This window comes from Fundulus heteroclitus, chromosome 10, assembly GCF_011125445.2.
Source record: "Fundulus heteroclitus isolate FHET01 chromosome 10, MU-UCD_Fhet_4.1, whole genome shotgun sequence".
Lineage (NCBI taxonomy): Eukaryota > Metazoa > Chordata > Actinopteri > Cyprinodontiformes > Fundulidae > Fundulus > Fundulus heteroclitus.
In genome coordinates, this window is record NC_046370.1 from 5,220,989 (window position 1) to 5,240,944 (window position 19,956).

At 41.3% G+C, this 19,956-nt stretch overlaps 2 protein-coding genes across 2 annotated transcripts in view; one reads left to right on the forward strand and one right to left on the reverse strand.

Annotated features, from left to right (window-relative positions):
* afap1l2 (actin filament associated protein 1-like 2) overlaps positions 1-19,956 on the forward strand; it is a 67,115-nt gene that overhangs the window by 34,572 nt on the left and 12,587 nt on the right. Inside the window, exons 4-5 of the mRNA XM_012881242.3 lie at positions 4,871-4,956; positions 19,168-19,279. Of these exons, the coding sequence (XP_012736696.2) occupies positions 4,871-4,956; positions 19,168-19,279 (198 nt within the window). The remainder of the gene's footprint in view (positions 1-4,870; positions 4,957-19,167; positions 19,280-19,956) is intronic.
* Positions 6,796-8,508, reverse strand: LOC105939173 (kelch repeat and BTB domain-containing protein 13). Its single transcript, XM_012881243.3, has one exon. The coding sequence runs from the start codon at positions 8,360-8,362 to the stop codon at positions 6,851-6,853; it is 1,512 nt and encodes a 503-aa protein (XP_012736697.2). The 5' UTR covers positions 8,363-8,508; the 3' UTR covers positions 6,796-6,850.

Consider the following 19,956-nt stretch of genomic DNA (forward strand, 5'->3'; position numbering starts at 1 on the left):
TTGAAACTGCACCACATCACGCCCTGGTCTAAACAAGTTCAAGAACTAATTAAAAACAAAGTAATTCAAATCTATCAGTCATATAGCCGTTTGTAAGGCTTTGGAACTACTTCAAACCATACGGAGAACCATTTTCCACAAATGGAGAAAACATGGGTCTGTGGTGAATCTTCTCTGGAGTTGCTGGTCTAATAGGATCACTGCAAGTGTTTTGGCGACTCATCCTCGAGATCAGAAAGGAACCCACAAGAACATCCAAAGCTCTGCTAAGTCAAGGTTTGCGCTCATGACTCAACAGTGAGAAAAATACTGTGTGACAATTGCATCCATGGAGGGAGTTCAAATGCCACATCATCAGCTGATTTACAAAGGTTAAAAAAAAGATTTTGATGGTGTTCCAAGACATTTGAAAAAATATTCTGTGGACCGACGAAGTCAAAGTTAAACTTCTTGAAGACGTGCGTCCAGTTACATCTATTGTCAGATTAACTCAGGCAAACATGGTGCTGACTTCCATGACTTCTACCCTGAAACTCATGTAGGACAAGGAAGAGGCATCCATTCGTGAGTTTATAAACTCAAGCGCACTTAGGTTATACGGTGCGGCAATGACCGAGACTCACCAGCAAAACCACTTCTGAAGGGCTCAAAGAAACAAAAGGACGTCTTGGAATGGCCTAGTCAAAGACCTGATATAAATCCGATTTGTCTTGGTGTGGTGTGACGTTACACAACCCGTTCATGTTTGAAAACCCTAGTGTGTCTGTGTCTGAATTAAAACACTTCTGGAGTGGGCCGTAATTCCTCCACAGTAAAGTAAAAACATATTGCCTGCTATTAGAAATGCTTGATAAGAGTTTATTGGAAGGGTCTGTACAACCAGTAATTAGGTTTAAGGAGCATTTACTTTTTCATATAGGGCCATGTTTGTTGTTGGTTTGGATAGTTTTGTTTTTTTCCCCTTTTTAATAAATAAATCATCATAGAAATAGAAAGATAACTGGAGAAATATATGCATTTTCTCCAGTTATCTTTTTACGTTTTACTTTTTCACAGCACAGTATAAGAAGCGGCATTCTTCATAGGTCGCTGATTTTTCTGTCAGAGTTTTGTGCATTTTTTTTCAACAGGTCCAGTTCTAGACATGAGTTATCTTTTGTACTTTGACCTGACTTTTATCAGAATCATCTTGTTTAATCTGTAACTGTATTAGGAATGTTTGTAATGAAGCTTGGCGGAAGAAAAAAAAAACCACCAAAAACAATTCTTGGTATTTTATTGTTTGTATTTTTGTTTTACCCCAGTGTGTGTGACATTGTGGACAAATGCAAATTGTTATCACATCTCAAGCTCAATTTAGATTTAAACGAATAGCAGAAAAGATAAGATGCTGCAAGCAGAGGCGGCCCCCATCTCCCCCCTGTTTTCCTCCCACGCACCATTTCCTGTCTGTTTCTTCGAAGCCTCCTCACCATGTGAGACTGACCTGTTTTGTTTGGACGCCGATGAAGAATGTGGTTTGAGCAAAGCACTAGAGTTAACACGTATTTTCAGCAGCAGCAGCACTAGCAAAGCAACACATTTTCTTTTACAGAGACTGATGGAATGCTGATTTGAGAGAACGAAGCTTTTATAATCAGCAGACACGCGGGTTTTAGACTAAAATCTTAAAATGTCTTTGAGAAAGTGGGGCTAGATAGAGTTTTGCTGGTTTTTTTGTCTAAGCGCGGTAAGTAATGCCACTTTGCATCTTTGCAGCTCATTCGTATATAAAAAGCCGTTTACAGTCATGTGTGGTTTTCTTTAGATTACGATCAGCCAAACAACACTGCAAGGAGACTGTTGTGCTAAAGGGGTCTTTTGGCAAATCTTCTATAAAATAAATAAACGTAGGATCCACACTCACTAGCTACTTTATTTAAGACACCTGTTCAATAAGACAAATAGCAAATCAGAAAATCATACGGCTGCAACTTAATGCAAGTTCAAATTAAGCATCGGAATGGGACAGAAAGTAATGAGCCCCAAGGGTTTTGGGAGCAATTTCTGCCTGAAATTACATATAAATGCAATTATTTCTTTTTTTACCAGTGTATCAGTAAGACAAAGAAATATTTTTTTCCAGTGGAACCACTATTGCAACTGTGGCAAAACTATTTTTTGGTCCACACCCTGAAAAGAACTGCAACAAATTTCGAGTGAATCGGTTTAAGGATATTTGTTCCACAAAGGTTTTAGTGGGCAGCATGCCAGATGGAGCTGTGATTTTGGCACGATTGAGCCAAATGTGCCAAAACTGTGCCAAATGTTGTTGTTTTTTACGTCATGAAATGGAATCTAGTCAAATAAAAGTGCCAGTTTCCATTGCAGGACTCCTTATACATATAAAATAGTCTTTGGTCAACACACTTATCCCTTGTATCATCAAAATGTAGCATAAAAATGCACAATATTGGTCAAAATGCACAATATTATATCAATGATGCACAAAGCAATGCGTAAAGGTAAGTCATAAGCTATATTATGCATAGACATGACGTTACCAGATATTGTTACATAGGCGAGCTTTACAAAACTCGAAACGTGGTTCATTCTAATTTCACGTGATTCCAGGCATGGGCGGTTTAAGCCAGTAGATTTGGGTTTTATTTTCTTTTTTTTCTAAATGTCTGCCATGTTGAGATGACCATTAAATCTCATCAGGTATGTTTAAATAGAATTTAAACATACATAAGTATTCGAACAAAAACAATTGGGGGGGATTGTTTTGGAAAAAATATAAGAGCTTCCTCTTGCCAATTAGAATAAAAATGAAAATAAAAGCCGTGTTTTACGTTGTTTTAGTGGCAGAGTTTTGACACCCATCTGAAGCCTGTTGGGCTTAGTAAGCAACTTTGAACATGCCATGGTTTGTTTGTGCAAGTTTTTCAGATATTACTAATCTAATGGTTTTTTTTTACGTGCAACGCTCTCTCAGATTTACAGAAATTATCCAAAAGTGAGAGAATTTGCCGTGAGCAGCAGTTGTGTGGATGAAAATGCCTTGTTGATGTCATAGGAGAACGGCAGACTGGTTTAAGGCGATAAAACGGCAACAGTAGCTCCGACACCCATTCGATTACAGTCAAGGAATGGGGAATGCTATCTCTGAATGTATCGCATGTTGAACCTTGGGTAGATTGGTGGCCCTCCAGTAGGCTAAGAAATGGAAACCAAGGCGACAGTTCACAGAGACTCCCTGAACCTGGACAACAACAGATGGGAATAACATTCCCTGATCTGATGAGTCAGACAACATTCAGACGATAGGGCCAGAATTCAGCATGAAAAACATAAAATACGGCTCCGTTCTGCCACGTCCTGTTGGTGATCGTGTAATGCCATACCAGGATTGTTGTATTCCATTCAAAAAGTAATTAAAGTTTTGAAGCCAAAAAGAGATTAAACAATGCACTAGAGGTTGTACCTAATAGTGGCTGAAGAATGACTTCCTTTGCATGTTTTTAATCACACTGAGTTGACTGTAGCTTCTCATAGACTTGCTGATCCTTAGATCCCTGCAGTTTAAGAGTTACTGTTGGAGGAACTGTTGTCATGGAGACTATTATTCATCCAACTCAATTCAAAAAATACTTGTTAGTCCCAAAGGGAAATTTAACGTTGTAGCTCATATTATGCCGGTTTCTTCAAAGAGCTGTTGTCGATGCAAATGGCCGTAGACATGAAGGATCTCCTGCAGTGGTCGGTCTTACAGCGGATGTGAAGTAGACTTTGAAGACGCTCTGTGGTTGTATGACAGCCTGGTGAAGATGGTACTTGGGGATTTTTCATAATGTTCTTCCTTTTACTCAAAAGCACTCTTTATCTTTTTTTATTCATCAACATCAAAGCAAAGTTCTCATTGACGTTAATAACAAAAAATAATGAACATGTGGAATAAAGATTCCACATGTCAAACACAACTTTTAAAACTTTAGCTAAAGGGAGTGGTAGGCAAGGTAAGGCAAGTTTATTTATATAGCACTTTTCAGTAACGTGTTGGCTTAATTCTTCTCTAACTCCCTGTTGCAGGTAACCATGCTGCAGTGTTCCTGCTGGCGATTAAATCTTAACCAGTTATTCTGTTTGTCTTCTTTTGTGTAACAATGCAACCGATAACATGCTCACTGCTTTTCCTGAGTTAGATGCATTAGGTTGCTATGTCCTACAGCCACCCATAGGGGGCGGCTTTTTTATATTTCTATTCCAGTGCAGCACACTTGACGTTAGCTGCGGGTTCATTAATTTAAAGAAATGGGTTGGTATCAATCTGTAAAAATGATTTAGTCACATATAATCATTACAAATCTAGACTAAAACCATAAACTATCCATAAACTGTATGATAAAGATCTATGCTGCAACTGTAATATCACACCTTTTTAAAGCTTTTAGTTTGGGTTTTGACCATAATATGAAAATAGACACGATTTTTAATTAGCTCAGAGGTGCAATAGAGGAGAAGAATAGCATTTGAAATGAGTAACCAGTTGGCAGGCTTAAACTACTACCACTTAGGAGTTATCTGGGTAGTGTAATTGATCCTATCATGCAACAGGCTTCTACATATGGCTGATTTATTCGGTATCAGTGGTTGAATAAAGAAGGTTCTGTTCTCAAAGGGCTCTCAGAAAGCATTAGTGCATAGGAGAATAGTGGAACATCTGGAGATTGAGTGCTTGATAAAACTACACTGTCTACATTTGCATAATGTTCCAGTTGTTTGATTTCCCACAGGTCCTTGAAATTAAAATAATCAATGTAATGTAAGTACAAGATTTAGGATTGCTAATATGCACTAAATTTTTTTTTTCTTTGCGTCTCTGTCACAGATTACCTTTTGGACGCCTTTGTCAATGGAAAAGCAGCCAAATCTGTGCCACAGAAGAACCTTCCTGACCTGCCGCCACCCAGAGCAGTAAGCTATTACCAGCTATTACCAGCTATTACCGTTCCATGAAGGTGGATTGACAAAGATTTACAAGATTTTCAGCCTTGCAGATGTCGCTGACAGCAAAACTGTGTTGACTGCTGAACCGAATTCAAATGTGAGGGAAGGGAAGGTTCAGTGGAAATCATTAAATGAGCTCCATGACACTAAACCCTGGCTAAACTTCACAGAAGGGATTATTTGATATATAGAGATTAGGTGTGTTGCTAAAGTTTTCACACCCCTTGGCTCTCCTTATTTTGTCATACTAAGGATGCAAACGTCCTTGTATTGTGTTGGGGTTTGTAAACAATTTACAAACATAAATTGTGAATAATTGTAAAACTTGTCTTTAACTAGTCTTGTTGGTGTGTCTTTACCTTTTTAGCTAATCTGGAGTTTGAAGTTATTGCCAATTTGTTTTTGCAAAACAACTCAGTCATTCATAATGGATGAAAACCATCAGTGAACAGTGTTTCAACTCCTCCCACATAGTCTTAGTAAGAATGGCCCAGTCAAAGTCCAGATCCAAATCTAAGGCTTAAACATGCTGTGATCTGAGCCATTCCCTCATAGCCTGGCCTGTATGTTCATGGCTGCTGTCCTGCTGGAAGGTGAAGCCCAGAACTATTCTCATCTCTGCTGCAGCCTCTAACAGGTTGTCCTCCAGGATTGCTTTGTATTTGGCTCCATCCATCAACTCTCACCAGTTTCCCTGTCCCCACATCATGACGTTGCCATTGGATTGTTTCACCTTGGGAAATGCATTGAGATTTTTGGTTCAGACTGCCCTAGATCGCCTTCATCTAAATGTACATCCCCCTGCATGGCTTGGAAGTGATTTTACAATGGCTTTGTTTTTTGCCACTTCTCCATTAAGGCCCGATTGGTGTTCTGCACAAGTAATACATGTCTAGTCAACTGTTTCTCCCAGATGAGCTGTGGAACCACACAACTCCTCCAGATTTAACATCGGACTCTTAGCTGCTTCTCTGATTAATGCTCCCCTTGCTCAGTCTGTCAGTTTAAGAGGATAGCCGTGTCCTGGTTCTTATGCATCTGTTTTTTCTTGCAACAATGACTGACTTACCATGTAAAGATGAATGATTGAACAGTAAAGAATGGTATATATGTTTTTTTAGAACCTACCTGTTTGTTTTTTTACATCACACACAGCTGAACTTTATTGACTAAGGACGTAACGTCTGAAGGCATCTTATTTATGAGTACCAGAGTAAAGAGGACTGAGCACAAATAAACTCTGGTCTTTTTAGATTTTCATTTGTAGATTTCCTTTCCACTTGCCAACTAATAACCAACTGTGATTGTAACTTGACAAATTGTGAGTGAAGGTCTGTGAATACTCTTGCAGGGCACTAAGATTACAGGCTTTACCATCACAATATAATGCAAACCTGCTTAAATATAACTAGATTTGTTTTTATTTAGCTGAAACAAGTGAAAACAAGTTCCCAGATGGTTTACAAGCCTGAAGCCACAGATGCAACCCTCCCACTAAAGCAGCAATTGCTCGGGAGTGTGTGAGTGGTGGGCTTTTGTGTTGACCGGGAAATTGCTGGTTCCTGAATTGGCCCAGTGTGACTTCAGAAAAAGGGCAGCGAAGGAGAGGTTTAGGACATCCCTTCGGCGCCTTTTGAACTTTGCACGCACAGACACGGCAGCCTTTCCTGTTCTCAACCACAGAAGCAGCTGTTACTAATCATAGCGAACGCTTAGTGTCAGCACATCTCTGAGTATGTGCTGCGTGTGTGTGAGTAAGTGGATGTGCAAAAAAGGATTTGGTCTGCCTAAAAACCTCCAAAAGCATTCAAGTTTTTCATCTTTTCGACTTTTAATCACTCTCACATTGTTTGGAGTAACTTCATATCTGCTGCATAGCGTCTACAAATCTCTCTGATATGTCTGGCAAAGCAGTTTCTCTTTGTCTCTCATCCACATCCAGTTTTGGTGTAACTGGTCCAGTCTTGGGGAGCCTGAGCAGACAAGTCAACAGCGAACCACTCTTTGGGAATCCCTTCATCTGTCTGCGGGGCTTCCAGGCATCCGCTGCGACTGTGTACTCAAGCGTCAACATGTGTTTCACTGTAAACGCAGAGTCCCCCCTTATCATCGCAGTGAACAGCGCCCCCTTGCTGTTTATGTAATGTCCGGCCATGGCCGTCCACTGGCCGGTCGAGATGTTGTAGCAGTCCATCAGGCAGCGCAGGAAGTCATCGCAAGGCCCGTTCCTCATCACGTACAAATTGTCCCTGTGGGCCACCATACAGTGGCCATAGCTTTGAGGTCTGGTCATGGTGGTGGTGAGACTCCACTCATCTTTCAGTGGCATGTACTCATAGATGTCTGTCGTGTCCGGCGGTTTCCAAAAGCAAACGAACATCCGCCGACGGGCAACGGCACAAGCTGCGGACGCTACGGGCCTGGGTGCATGTCGTATAAAGGTCCAGTCTCCTTTTTCGGCGTCGTACCTCTCCGCGGTCGAAATGATTCTCTTTTGAGCTTCTCCACCGATGGCGTACAGCTGCCCCTCGTGCCCAAGCAGCGTAAAGTCGTACCTCGGCTGCTGTGGACCTGGAAGAGTTGTCCATATCCCCGAGTCGGGGTTGTAGCAGAAGCTGCTGTCCACTGTGTCCTTACCGTAGCCGTAGACCCCTCCAACGATGTACAGCCGATTTTCAAGCACCGCCACCCCGGCCATGGAGGTACTGCAATCAGTCGGCAGGTTCGTCAGATGCCTCCACTCCCCATCCTTTTCGTCAAGGAAGCAAACGACCCTGAAAGAGTCCTGCAGCAGCTCCATTGACGGCGTGTGAGTTCCTATCGCGATGTAACTTGCAGGGGAGAGCGTTTGCGCGTACTCGAGCAGCTCTTGAGGGATTGTGCTTTCGGCTTCTTCCTTGAGGTCGTCGAAAGCGTCGCAGAGGAAGAGAGCGGCGGTCTGAAACAGCCTGCGCACTCCGAAGATGGAAGCTGCGTGGTAAAGCAAGAGGCAGTTATCGGAGTCGACGATGTCACAAAGATGCCGAGTCAAACTGGGGATCTGCAAGAAGGCAGCGCACTCGACGGCTTCAACGAGCTCGTCTGGGTCCTTGATAGCGGGGTTCTCTTCCCTGCACACAGCAAGGGCAATGAGGAAACCTCTGGCGTGCACGCCTCCTCTCAGGTACAGCTCCTCTTCCTGGCTTTCTTTCATCCCAGAGTGAAAGAGAGCTCGGAAGTAGTCGCTGTGCCTCACAAGAAACCCGCGCTTGAGAGGAAACCAGCTTTCCTCCACTCTCACTCTCACCCAGTCTGCCTCCGTTTCCTCCAGATCAACGGTCACATTCTCGGCATTAATATCTTGGCTGATTCCCAGGCTTTCAGGCGCTTCCATGATTGTTCAAACCAAGACCTCATCTTCCTAAAATAGGCCCCAATTGGGTGCTTGAGCTGAATGCAGATTAGCCATTTTCCCTCCAAGACTACGCGGGTATGAGTAGAAGCTCCACTGTGTCCTGCCGGACTGGTCTGGAAATAGATCGGGGCTATAAATAGCCGCCGTGCCACTCGCAGGCATCGGGCAGGAAAGGGAAACTGTTGACAAGCACAGTGAGCTGCAAAGGTATTCACACCCACTGAGCTTTTTTTCACATGTGACAACCACACACTTCACTTCATGTGCATTAGTGTCTTGTGTGAGTTTTGCTCCAGCAAATCCTGCAGTGTGTAATTTTGATGTGAGAGAGAAATGAAACCGGATTTTTATTTTTATTTTTTCACAAATGTGAATCTGCCAACCTGTGGATTTGCATTAAGCTCTTCTGGGTCAGTATTTTGTGGAACTTTCTTTCGTGGCAGCTACAGCCGCATGTCTTTTGCTCAGTCAGATTGAAAAGAAAGTGTCTGTCGACGGCAATTTTCAAGTCCAGGAACAAAGTTCTCGGTCGGCTTTAGGCCTGGACTTTGACTAGACCATTTTAAACATGAACATGGTTCAATCTAAAGTGTTGTACCACAAACCCTGCCTCAGGTGTGTCAAAGACTAACAATTTCCTTCCAGGATTGTCCTGTTTTCAGCTCCATGTATCTTCCCATTAATTCAGACCAGCTTCCAGGTCCCTGCTGAATAAAAGCATCCCACAGCATGATGCTGCTACCACCACGGTTCACAAAGCAGATGGTGCGTTTAAGGTGATGTGCAGTGGCTTCATCTCATCTTTTTCCGCATGTTTTATTGCATCCTCTACTTGGGGCAAACCTTCTAGCAGGACTTCTGAAGGTTTTTTTTTTTTCTTGCAACAATGACTTTCACTTTCACAAGGCCAGAATCGTGGTAAGCACACCTACATAGTTATCCTGTTAACAGATTCTCCCACCTGAGCTGCAGATCTCTGCAGCTCTTCCAGAGTTACCATAAGCCTCTTTTGGACAATGCTTGCGTTGCCCGGCCTGCCATATGTTGGCAGGCTTAAAGTTGTGGCACACTCTTTCAGTAATCACAGTCTAATCAATCATCTGAGAGGGAAAAGGTCCAAAGAAGAGAATATTGTTTTATAACTTCACCCTGACCATAAACCTCTCCACAATCTTTTCTGTTGTCTCCTCTGGTCTTCGTGACTCTTCATTTGCTGACCGAGGCCTTCACAGAAAAGCATGTGGACTTTTTACAAATGAGGTGATATCGTGAGAAAGTTGGTTGTGCTGGATTATATTTAGGGTTATCAGTGTGAAGGGGTCTGAATTTGGAGGCACCTAACACTTTCCAGACATGTAATTATAAAATGTTTTGGAAACAGAGACCTTTTGAAAAATCCCCTCATCTGTAATTTTCCTCTAGCTTAACAATAATACATTACCTTCTGTTGGTCTGTCACATAAAACCTCAATAAAATACACGATTGAAAAAAGCTCAATGGGGTGTGAATACTTTTGCAAGAAATGGTATTCACATTAGAACTTTAATAGCACTTAAAGTGCTGAATTCCTCATGACTGCGCATCCGTTTGAATCTAGTTTGTTTTGCTGTTACGTCCGACTCTGACCATTGTTGATTTCCCTTAATTCTGCAGCATTTTCGGCTGGGTATATGTACGTTTATTTCTCGTGATTGGGAAAACATCTGGAGCTACCAACATAACGGAGGTTTAGTAGAGGTCAGGTCGTTCCCAAGAAGTCAAACTAACAGCAGATAAGTGCAGAACATGCACAGTCGGGCTTATTTGAGTTTTTCTTCGCGGTTCGGCTCTTTGCCGGAAAGCTGAGCTGCACTTTTTTCTATTTTAACTTTCCCAGGAAGTGATTAGAGTAGCACAGAAGGCGTAGGGTTTCTAATAATCAGAGTTTTTCCTGATCAGTTTTATCTCCACCTTCTGATCTGCTCTCAGCGCCCCGCCGGCCCTCAGCTCCTCAGCTCCTCTGTGTTTGTGCGAGTTTTTGCTGCAGCAGATTTTCTGGCATGGGAACCAGGGATTTTCCATGTTCCTCAGAGTTTTAGGTTTTTTTTGGGCTCTTTTTCCCACTCTCCCCTCGAAGCCCCTCCACCACACCCATCTTTCTTCCCCCCTCTTTTTCTCTCTCTCTCTCTCTCTTGCTCTCTTTTGTTATTTATGCCCCGACTCCTCGATCCATCCCGTCTAGTCTGTGTTTCTGTGGTGAGGATGTGTGCATGTCTGTGTGCGGGAGACGGAGACAGAAGTGAAAGCAACTATCTGGAGGGCCGACCCCAAAAAAAAGAAAAAAGAAAAAGAAAAGTAGACACAGTTGGCATGTGTCCTTTTTTTTTTGTCTTTTTCAACATTCCAGTCGGCCTTCACCCACAAAGAAAGGAGATTTAGTTTTGTGAAGATGAAAGAAACGGAGAGAGAGAAGAAGGGAAAGCAGATAGAGATAACAGTGGGTGGGCGGTCGGGGAGGTTGCTGCTGCTGCTGCTCTGGAATGCTTGGCTGTTTTTTTTTTTTTTTTTTTTTAATTAATAACAGATGCCTTCACCGCTCTGTATAATCTGTTTTGCAGTCTCATTAAGGGGACGTGTCTTCAAGTGAGGGCGAGAAGCATTCAGACCCCATAATCTGAAACATGAGATTCTAACTTAATGTTTTTTTCGGTTTAAGTGAGCTGTGGTTACTGTAAGACGTCGAGTAAGTTTCTGACTCAGCCAACGCGCTGCAGATGAACCCGGCTGTGTTTGGACCTTCCCGCTCGTTGAGTTTTGATGATTCAGAGTTTACTTGAGCTAATTTTTGAAACTCTGTTCATGTTTTACAGGTTCTGGTCATATAATTAGAATATCATGAAAATATCTCTATTATTAAGTTGTAATGTAATATCTAATTAGAATAATAGTAATATTATTGTGTTACTGCAATATTTTAACACTTTATAGTATTTTATAAATTTGATTATTGTAACAATTGTAACAAGAGTCTGAGTCCTTGGTGACACACAAAGTTTACGCCTGTGCAGATTTTCAGTTTTCGGGGTCATGGCAACAACAAGCGGGCTTAAATCAGAGGCAATTGGACTTTCAGTTTTTCTGAAAATGTTTTATCGCCTATCCAGGAGTCTTTGTTAATTCTGGCGACTCGCGCTTGAGCAACCTGCAGTAGGTAGGTCAAGTCAAGTTTATTTGTGTTGCACATTTTAGCAGCCAGGCGGTTCAAAGTGCTTTACATCATGAACACATTGAAACGGTCGCTGGTTGTGAGACCAGTAACAATCATTTATTTGTCAGGTGAAAACATCGATACAGATGAAATATGTTGGTCAGTTTTTCTGTTATTATTGGCTGAAAACAACTCTATACAGGTGGATTTTCAGTCTTTATTTAAAGGCTGATTAGCAATTTTCTGGAAGTTTGTTTCAGATTTGTGGAGCATAGAAGCTGAATGCTGCTTCTCCGTGTTTGGTTCTGGTTCTGGTTCTGCAGATTAGACCAGAACCAGATGATCTGAGTTGTCTGGAGGGTTGATGCACTGATAACAAGTCTGTGATGCATTTAGAGGTGCTAAGCTATTCAGTTGTTTTGTAGACTAACAGAAGTCTATTCTCTGAGATACAGGGAGCCAGTGTAAGGACTTTAGAACTGGGGTGATGTTCTCTACTTTCTCAGTCTTAGTGAGGACGCGGGCAGCAGCGTTCTGAATTAGCTGCAGCTGTCTGATCCACTTTTTAGGCAGACCTGCGAAAACACCGTTGCAGTAATCAATGGGACTAAAGATAAACACATGGATGAGTTCTAAGTCAGATGCAGATCAGTGACCCACCCGTCACTGTCCTGGTTCGTTAGAAGCTGTTTCTTGGTGTGAGTGGAGTGCTTTGTCACCTGAATCACGATGAGATGAGGATGTAATCTCTTTGGATTGAGTGGGAGGGCTGAGTTGGTGGCCCAATCCTCCCCCTTTGAAAGAGGGGTGGAAGAAGCCATCTTTGTCTAAAGAGAAAAGTCAACACTGAACAGAGGGGTAGCATGAAATTGTGTGTATATAACCTTGTTTATAACATGGGGTGATTGTTTAAACTCACATGGAGCAGGCAACAGGTGTGGTCAATATAAAAATCCCACCTGAAATGAGATAAAAAGGAGAGAAATTGACTAGATCTTTGCACCATGTGTCTCCATGTGCAACACTAAATGTGGAGAACAGAAAGCTGAGGACTTAGAACCATAATATCAACAATCTCCACGTTACAAGTCGATCTAGCAAGATCTTCCTTTGTCAACATTATCAAGACGTTTGCAGCCCATGGCGCTGTAGCTGATCTCCCTGGACGTGGACAGAGGAGAAAAAACGATGATTGGCTTCAACGCAGGAGAGTCCGGATGGTGGATAAGCGGCCCCAATCCTGCAGGCAGAGAGCATCAGCGTTAGCCTGTACGACCCGTTGACATTTGAATAAAATCAAACTCTACACCAGATCCAGAACACTGCAAAAACAGAACTAAAAATAAATAAAATTTTCTTGAAATGAGTGTATCTTTCCTTGATTTGAGCAGGTAAATAAGGCTATTTGCCAACGGAATAAGATTTTTCCACTTAAAATGGGAACAATTCATCTCCATCATCTTATTTCAAATGCAGGATGTCTATCTTATTTTAGGGGTAAAGGTACTCATTCCATTGGCAGATAATCTTATTTACTGGCTCAAATCAAGGACAAATAGACTAGCTTTAAGAACATTTTACTTGTTTTTAGATCCGTTTTTGCTGTGAAGGACTCCACTGCTGACATAAAATCATAAAAACAGACTTCAGTTTGCAAAAAAAAATTAGATGAGTATGCCAAAATCCTTCTGGGGGAAAGAAAAACATCTTGTGGACACATGTGACCAAGATAAAGCTTTTTGGTAAAAACACATCTTTGCGTTTACCGAAAACAGGACGAGGCTTAGAAAGAAAAAATAAAAACACAGTACCTGCAGTCAGGGGCGGAGGTTCAAAGGTGGTTTGGGGTTGTTCTGTTGCCTCTGGTGTTGGATGCCTTGACTGAATGCTTATATTCATGAACTCTAAAGACCACCGAAGGAATTTGGGTCACAATGTAGGGCCCAGTATGAGAAAGCTGGGTTGGCATCCGAGATTTTGATTTTGAATAGTTGTATTTGCCATACTTTTGTTTTATTGCGATGAATTATTGATTTGACTCAAATGTGGATGTATTTATGCCTTGTAATTTAGCAATTTATTTTAATTCATTTTAAATCCCTGTAAGTACTTGTTTTTTTTTATTTGTGTGTGTGTGTGATCAAACAGTATTCAAGATTTCAAAATCTGCTTTGTAGACTCCTCGGGTCTCAATATCAGCATTATCCAACCCTTGGTGGTGAATGAAAGGGTTTCTATAAATAAAGACTGACGGATTTATTGACCAGCTGCCACTCCAAACCAGGAAGTGTCTGTTGACACCAACATTTGTTTAAAAAGGTTTTAAGGTTCTGACTTTAAAACTATTGAATAATCAAGTTATGCATCAGTATTTGTTTCTCCCTCAAACAAGAGAGGGGGCTGAAAGTAACAAAAACCAAAGTGATGTTTGTTTTTGACAGCTAAACTTGCTGACATTTGGATTTTGAACCATTAAAGAACCCTCTAACAGAAAACTGCTGTCCCCGTCTTTTTGCTGTGATGAAAACATTCCTCGCCCCACGCCTCCCCTCGGTGGATCCTTTCCTACACGTTCTGGCATGCGGGGGTAATGAGTGGCGTCGTCGTCGTCGTCGTCGCTGTGACTGCGCGCGGACCGTGACATGACGCCACGTATTATGACAGCTTACTGCATCTGCTGTGCATTACTGGAAACGTGTGCGATGGCTGACCCGACACTGTGGGAACGGCTCACAGGCCGGGACCGCTCCGGTTAAAGGGAGTGACACCAACGGTTTCTGACAGCCCACATTAGAAATAATGATTTTTTTTGGATTTTTATTCATAGAGACCAATGTGGCTGGTTTTCAGATTTTGTTGACTGTAAATCTGAGCTGAGGCTGGGACTCTGTTTTAAATCTATGGCACGGCAAACTGTTTTTTTCTGATGATTTCTTACAGATTGTTTGTACACCCCCTTTGACACTTTTGACACCCTTGTAGAATATGCTTAAAACACAATACATGTTTAGATTTTACAACATCATGTCATTCTGAAAAACAGAGAAAAATCTATCTAGTAGAATAGATAGATCTCTTTTATCAGAGCAGGTGGGTCCAAAGTGGGACATATGCTGATTTTGTGTGACCGACCAGCACTGGTTTACCATTTATTATTTTTAATTAGGGCAAATTTATTACAGACAGGTTAAAATCTTACAATTTAATGTTGAATTCAATGTTGGGTACAACACAAAACATGCGTCTCTTAATAAGCACACTTTTTCCATTTGCTTTAGCTTCATAGGAAATAGGACCACATCTATCCAACAACTTTTACTCAACTGCATTCTTTGGTGCAATAGATTGGAATTTATTTTTTGAAGTTGGCTAAATACAGCCTACTTTCTTGACTTAAATTGATCAGATTTTGTTGAGGTAAAAAAAATCACACATTTTTTGGTTATGTTATTTTAATTAATTTTTGACCCTCAATGGTTTTTTGACACGACAATTTCAACCCTCGAGCCGAAAAGTTTGGACACCCATGTATTAGAGCCTCAAACCGTTATATTGCATAAAAGTAAAGGAGTCATACTTTAATATGTACTTTTTGAAGTTGATCAGGATGTGAAAATAGTTAAAAATTAATAATTGCCAACTTCCTATTTCTCTGATATATGAATAAGATTCAATAAAGAGGCCAATTTCTCTCAGCCACCAGCTATAAGGCTGGGAAGTAACCCAAGTTTATTTTGCAACCTTAATCAGAGAGTAGGACGGTAAGGAAGGAAATAAAATATCCAGAATTGCAGCAAAGAGTGGCATCTTGGAGTCACCAAGTCTCTATAACAACAAATAGACCCTATATCTACAAACCAACTGTTTATTTGGGACGCATCTCTGTCCTACCATTACAAATATAAACGTGGAGTTTGCTAAATGCTGCTTGAACTTTAACTGATGCCTTGGGCTCTCTGATAATACAAGACGGATGGACTGGTCATGAAATGAAGGAGTCATGTGTAGAAAGGAGCCTAAAGTATGGCGGAGAGTCTGTGATGCTGTGGACATGGTTTTCTATAAAATGCCAGAACTGCAACTTTTTGTCATTTATTTTTGCTTTTTGGTAGAAAACTGATCTGTAACATATGCATAAAATGGTGCAATAGACAAAAAAAATTCAAACTTAATCTGTGGCCAGCTAAGACCCCAGACTTAAATCCTATAGAACAGCCGTGACCCAAAGAAGAAATTTTATTACTAATAGCAAAAAGGAGTTGCTCAAAGTGTCACCAACAGCGGTGCCAATAAATTTGGTGTTTGGTAAAAAGAAAATCAGGATTTTCCAGAGCTGAAAATAACATTCTATTTTATTCTTTTTTTTTTATTGAATTAAAGCTTGGATTTTCAGCTTGAGAGTAAGCTGCTCCAATGAAGGATGATTTTACTTTAAACCTTTTCTATAACCGTACCAGGGATGCAAATAATCATTAAGGGTGCAGTTTGCTGTTGCTCATCAAAGCTGGTCTTTGATGCAACTGCTTCCAGTTTGCTCAGCTTATTTCACTAAATTTAAGGATTAAATTTGTTTCTTTTTACAATAACTTGGACCTGTTACAGGAACTCAAGTGAAAGTGAAAGAATGCAGGAAGTGTTAAGATGTCATTGTTGGGAGGAAAAATAGTTTGGAAATCACCTCGTCATTTGGCGAATCGTAGAGTTTACGGGAACTTTATAAATGGCTTTAATACGAAAACACAAGCCGCATCTATCCATGCTGGCCCCGTTCTCCACAAACAGATTATCTTTAAATGCCTTTAACCTGACATCAGTGTTGTAGACTCTGACGTATTTCATTTCTATCCGGAAAACACCTTCAGTCAACTTAGATCGTCATAAAGGAAAGAATAGATTTCAGATTTACTTGGAGGCTTTCTCCATCTTTATTTACTTTTTTTTTCATCTATCAGACCGAAACTGTGTATCTACGATCTTCTTGCCACTGTAGTTACCTCATCCCAAGACGCCCGTGGGCACAAGTTGAAGGGATAAAGCTTGTTTTCTTCCACGGGGTGAGAAAAGTGAGCTATCATGAAGCAATGAGTAACCATACCATGTCGAACCAAGAGATCGTTGCACAAAGATAGATAGACCAGTCTGTAATGTTGCAACGGAACATGCGTTGTGCATAGAGGTTTTTCATGTCATTCGTGTGTCTTTTTGCAGTTATATCTTTGATAGGAATTCAACACCGTTCACACATCCAAATATTTTCTAATCACTGATCATTTTGTCAGACCATGCAGAATAAGTCGAGTTAACATTTAACATAAAATAAATATTAATTCCCTTATTCTTTTTCATTCAGAAGTTAAAAAGAAATAGTTTTGCTGCGTAAACAACTTATTTGCTCATAAGAAGTCATGTTTCTAGATTACCAGGTGCTACTCTATATACAGCTTCAACTCTTCTGGGGAGGCTGTACATTAGGTTCTGGAGAGTTTATGGGATTTTTTTGACCTCACAGAACCAAATTTGTGAGGTCAGACACTGGTGTTGGACGAGAAGACCTGACTCTCAGATTCCATGGTAATTCATCCCAAAGGTGTTCTATCGTAACCTGACTCTAGCCATATGTATTTCGCTCCGCCTAGCTCCACTCACATCCATCTGGGACCTCGCCATAGGAATTGCCTTTATTGATGGCTGGGCCTTATCAAAAATCCTTGCATATGATTGGATAAGCCACTTGTCTGTCATCTTTATCGACGTGCTATTTCAACCACTCACACCGAAGCTAACCCGTGACGCTGTGAGAGCGACGCAGGAAAAAACAAAACTTTTTTTTTAATGTGTTTGCGGCTCTAATGGCACGCATTTTATTAACAGTGAGCTGACAGGAAGAGGGGGGAAGACAGGCGGCAAAGTGCCGCGGGTCGGAGTCCATCCCGGGCCGACCGCGTCGAGGACTAAAGGCCTCCTAACATGGTTCACGCTAACTGCTAACCGCTCCACCACAGGCGCGGCCCGGAAAACAAAACTTGTCAAATCCGGTCGGGAGAAGGACGAAAACATGGTTTCCACCAACAAAAGCTTTCAGAGCCGTTCTCTGATGTTCTTTTAATGAAACAATATCAGGTAGATTGGACAACACGGAAGAAATAGCAGCATCAATGTTAACGCTTGCTTCCTCGACGAGCCGCCATTGTTGTCTGAATCTAAACAGTCTCACGTCATGGTCGCTTCTCCACTACGTCAAATCTATGAAACTCCAGCCCTGCGTCCTGATTGGCTGGACAATAAAATTGGTTGGAGAAATCACTCTCTATGGGAGAGGTCCCAGATGGATGTGAGTGGAGCTAGGTGGAGCGACATCCATATGGCTAGAATCAGGTTAGTTCTATCGGGCTGAGACCAGGATTCAGTCAAGATCATCCACAACAACTGATCTCATCCTGGTCTTTACAGACCTTGCCCTGTGCTCTGGTGCTCAGTCGTGTTGGAAGAGGAAGTGTCCATCTCCAAACTGTTTCCACAAAGTTGGGAGCCTGGAGTTGTCCAACATCTCTTGGTCTGCTGAAGCATTCAGAGTTCCTTTCACTGAACCAACAGAGCCAAGCCCAGTTCCTGAGAAACAACCCAAGACCAGAGTATGGTCTTTGACTTGAGTTGAGAACTGATGTCCACTGATCTTCTCCATCCGATCTGACTGAGCTGTAGTTGTGTTGCAAAGAGGAATGGACAAAAGTGTCTGTTTCTAGATAAAAATACTTTTTTTTTTTTAAGAGGTTTTTTTTTTTTTTTTTTGCAAACCTGTGCAGGCTTTGAACATCAAAACGGTGCACTTCTTTGTGTTGTTGTATGATCTTAAAATCCCAATAAAATTATAGTTTTATCTGACAAAATGTGGAAAATGTCAATCGGTGTGAATACTTCGGTAAGGCACTGTTCTGTCCACCTTTTTGTGCAATTTTAACATTTTACAATTAACCAAAAACATCACCGCTTATTCAGATTCATACACCCATTCGGAGGAATTCTTCAAGACTTTCCAAACCATTACTCCTTGGAGAGGGAAAATAAAACAGATTTTTGTGATAACAGATGTCTGTGAAATGTGTTTTGGACCGTGTAGCTAATTTAGTGTCTTTGGTTGAGTGCTTGGCATGGGGCAAGACAGACGGCCTGCCACACAGGAGATGACGAGAGACAGAAGTGAAGCCAGACTGTTGATTGATTTCAGGAAAACCCGCTGGCTGCACAGACACACACACACACACACACACACACACACACACGCCACACTTCCTTCTCCTCCGTCTACGCTCCCACAGACTCTTCCCTGAAGGCAGCGTCTTGCTCTCTAGTGCACTGGGTCAGAAAAGGATTGGTTACATGAGGAATTCCCTCCTTACTCCTGAAGTGGCAGCTGGATTAACGAGACATTCAGCCTGCAGGAATAAAACCTGCATAATAAATGCAGGAGTGTGTTGTTTTTACATCTATTCACCACAAATGCATAATTAACTTGCCACAATTAGATAGATAAAATATGAATTTTTACAAACGGTTTAAACTGATAGGATTTTTCAACAGATTTCTCCTCTTTGACAGGGCGTTGTGGGTCGGGAACCGTTCCCCTTACCTCCGCTTCCAGCTCCAGCCTGTATCGACCCGTCAGAGAGTTACTATGAGGAGGCTCAGCCCTACGAGGAAGCCGTCAACGGTGAGAGCCTTCATTAAGTAGCTATTTCTGATATTCTTTGTGCAACGCCACCAAAATTTAAACTGTGTGCAATTTACTGACATCTAGTGGCAGATTTGTAGAATGCAGCCAAGTGAAAACAATACATAAAACTGTTACATCACTATAAGCTGATCGTCTTAAATGTTGTGTGAAGCTGTATTTGATGCTACTTCAGAAAAGAGCCCTTTGATGAATTATTTACCTTTCTTATAATTCTTATTTCATCTTTCTTATCTTTCAGTTTTGTTGACGTTTTGTTACTATTCAGTCGACTCTAGTTGAGTTGGGCCCAAATCCATGTTATTTATTATTAGAGTTATTTTGTATTGACCTTTGACCCCTTTGTTTACCATTTTTGACATTATTAAAGTGAACCTTTTGTCCTTGTTTAATACTGAGACCTTACAGTAAGCAATTATCGTGTTTTTTTTTGTTTTTTTTTAAACAGATTACTCTATATTTATATATAAAAAATGTTACCATGTACTTTATGTGTAAATCACCCATTTGGAAAGTTTTTCCCTGAAATAATAAATCGAGCATTTTTTAAGCCCCTCCCATCAGCCTAGCAGAGAGAGGTGCTAGGCTGATTTTTCATTCATTTTTTCAGGTTTTTCATTTCTCGCTGTTCATCCAGCACAGCCTACCTCCTGCCT

Bases quoted from the DNA above. Each gene is read 5' to 3' on its own strand.
- LOC105939173 (XM_012881243.3), bottom strand. From the start codon at position 8,362: ATGGAAGCGCCTGAAAGCCTGGGAATCAGCCAAGATATTAATGCCGAG.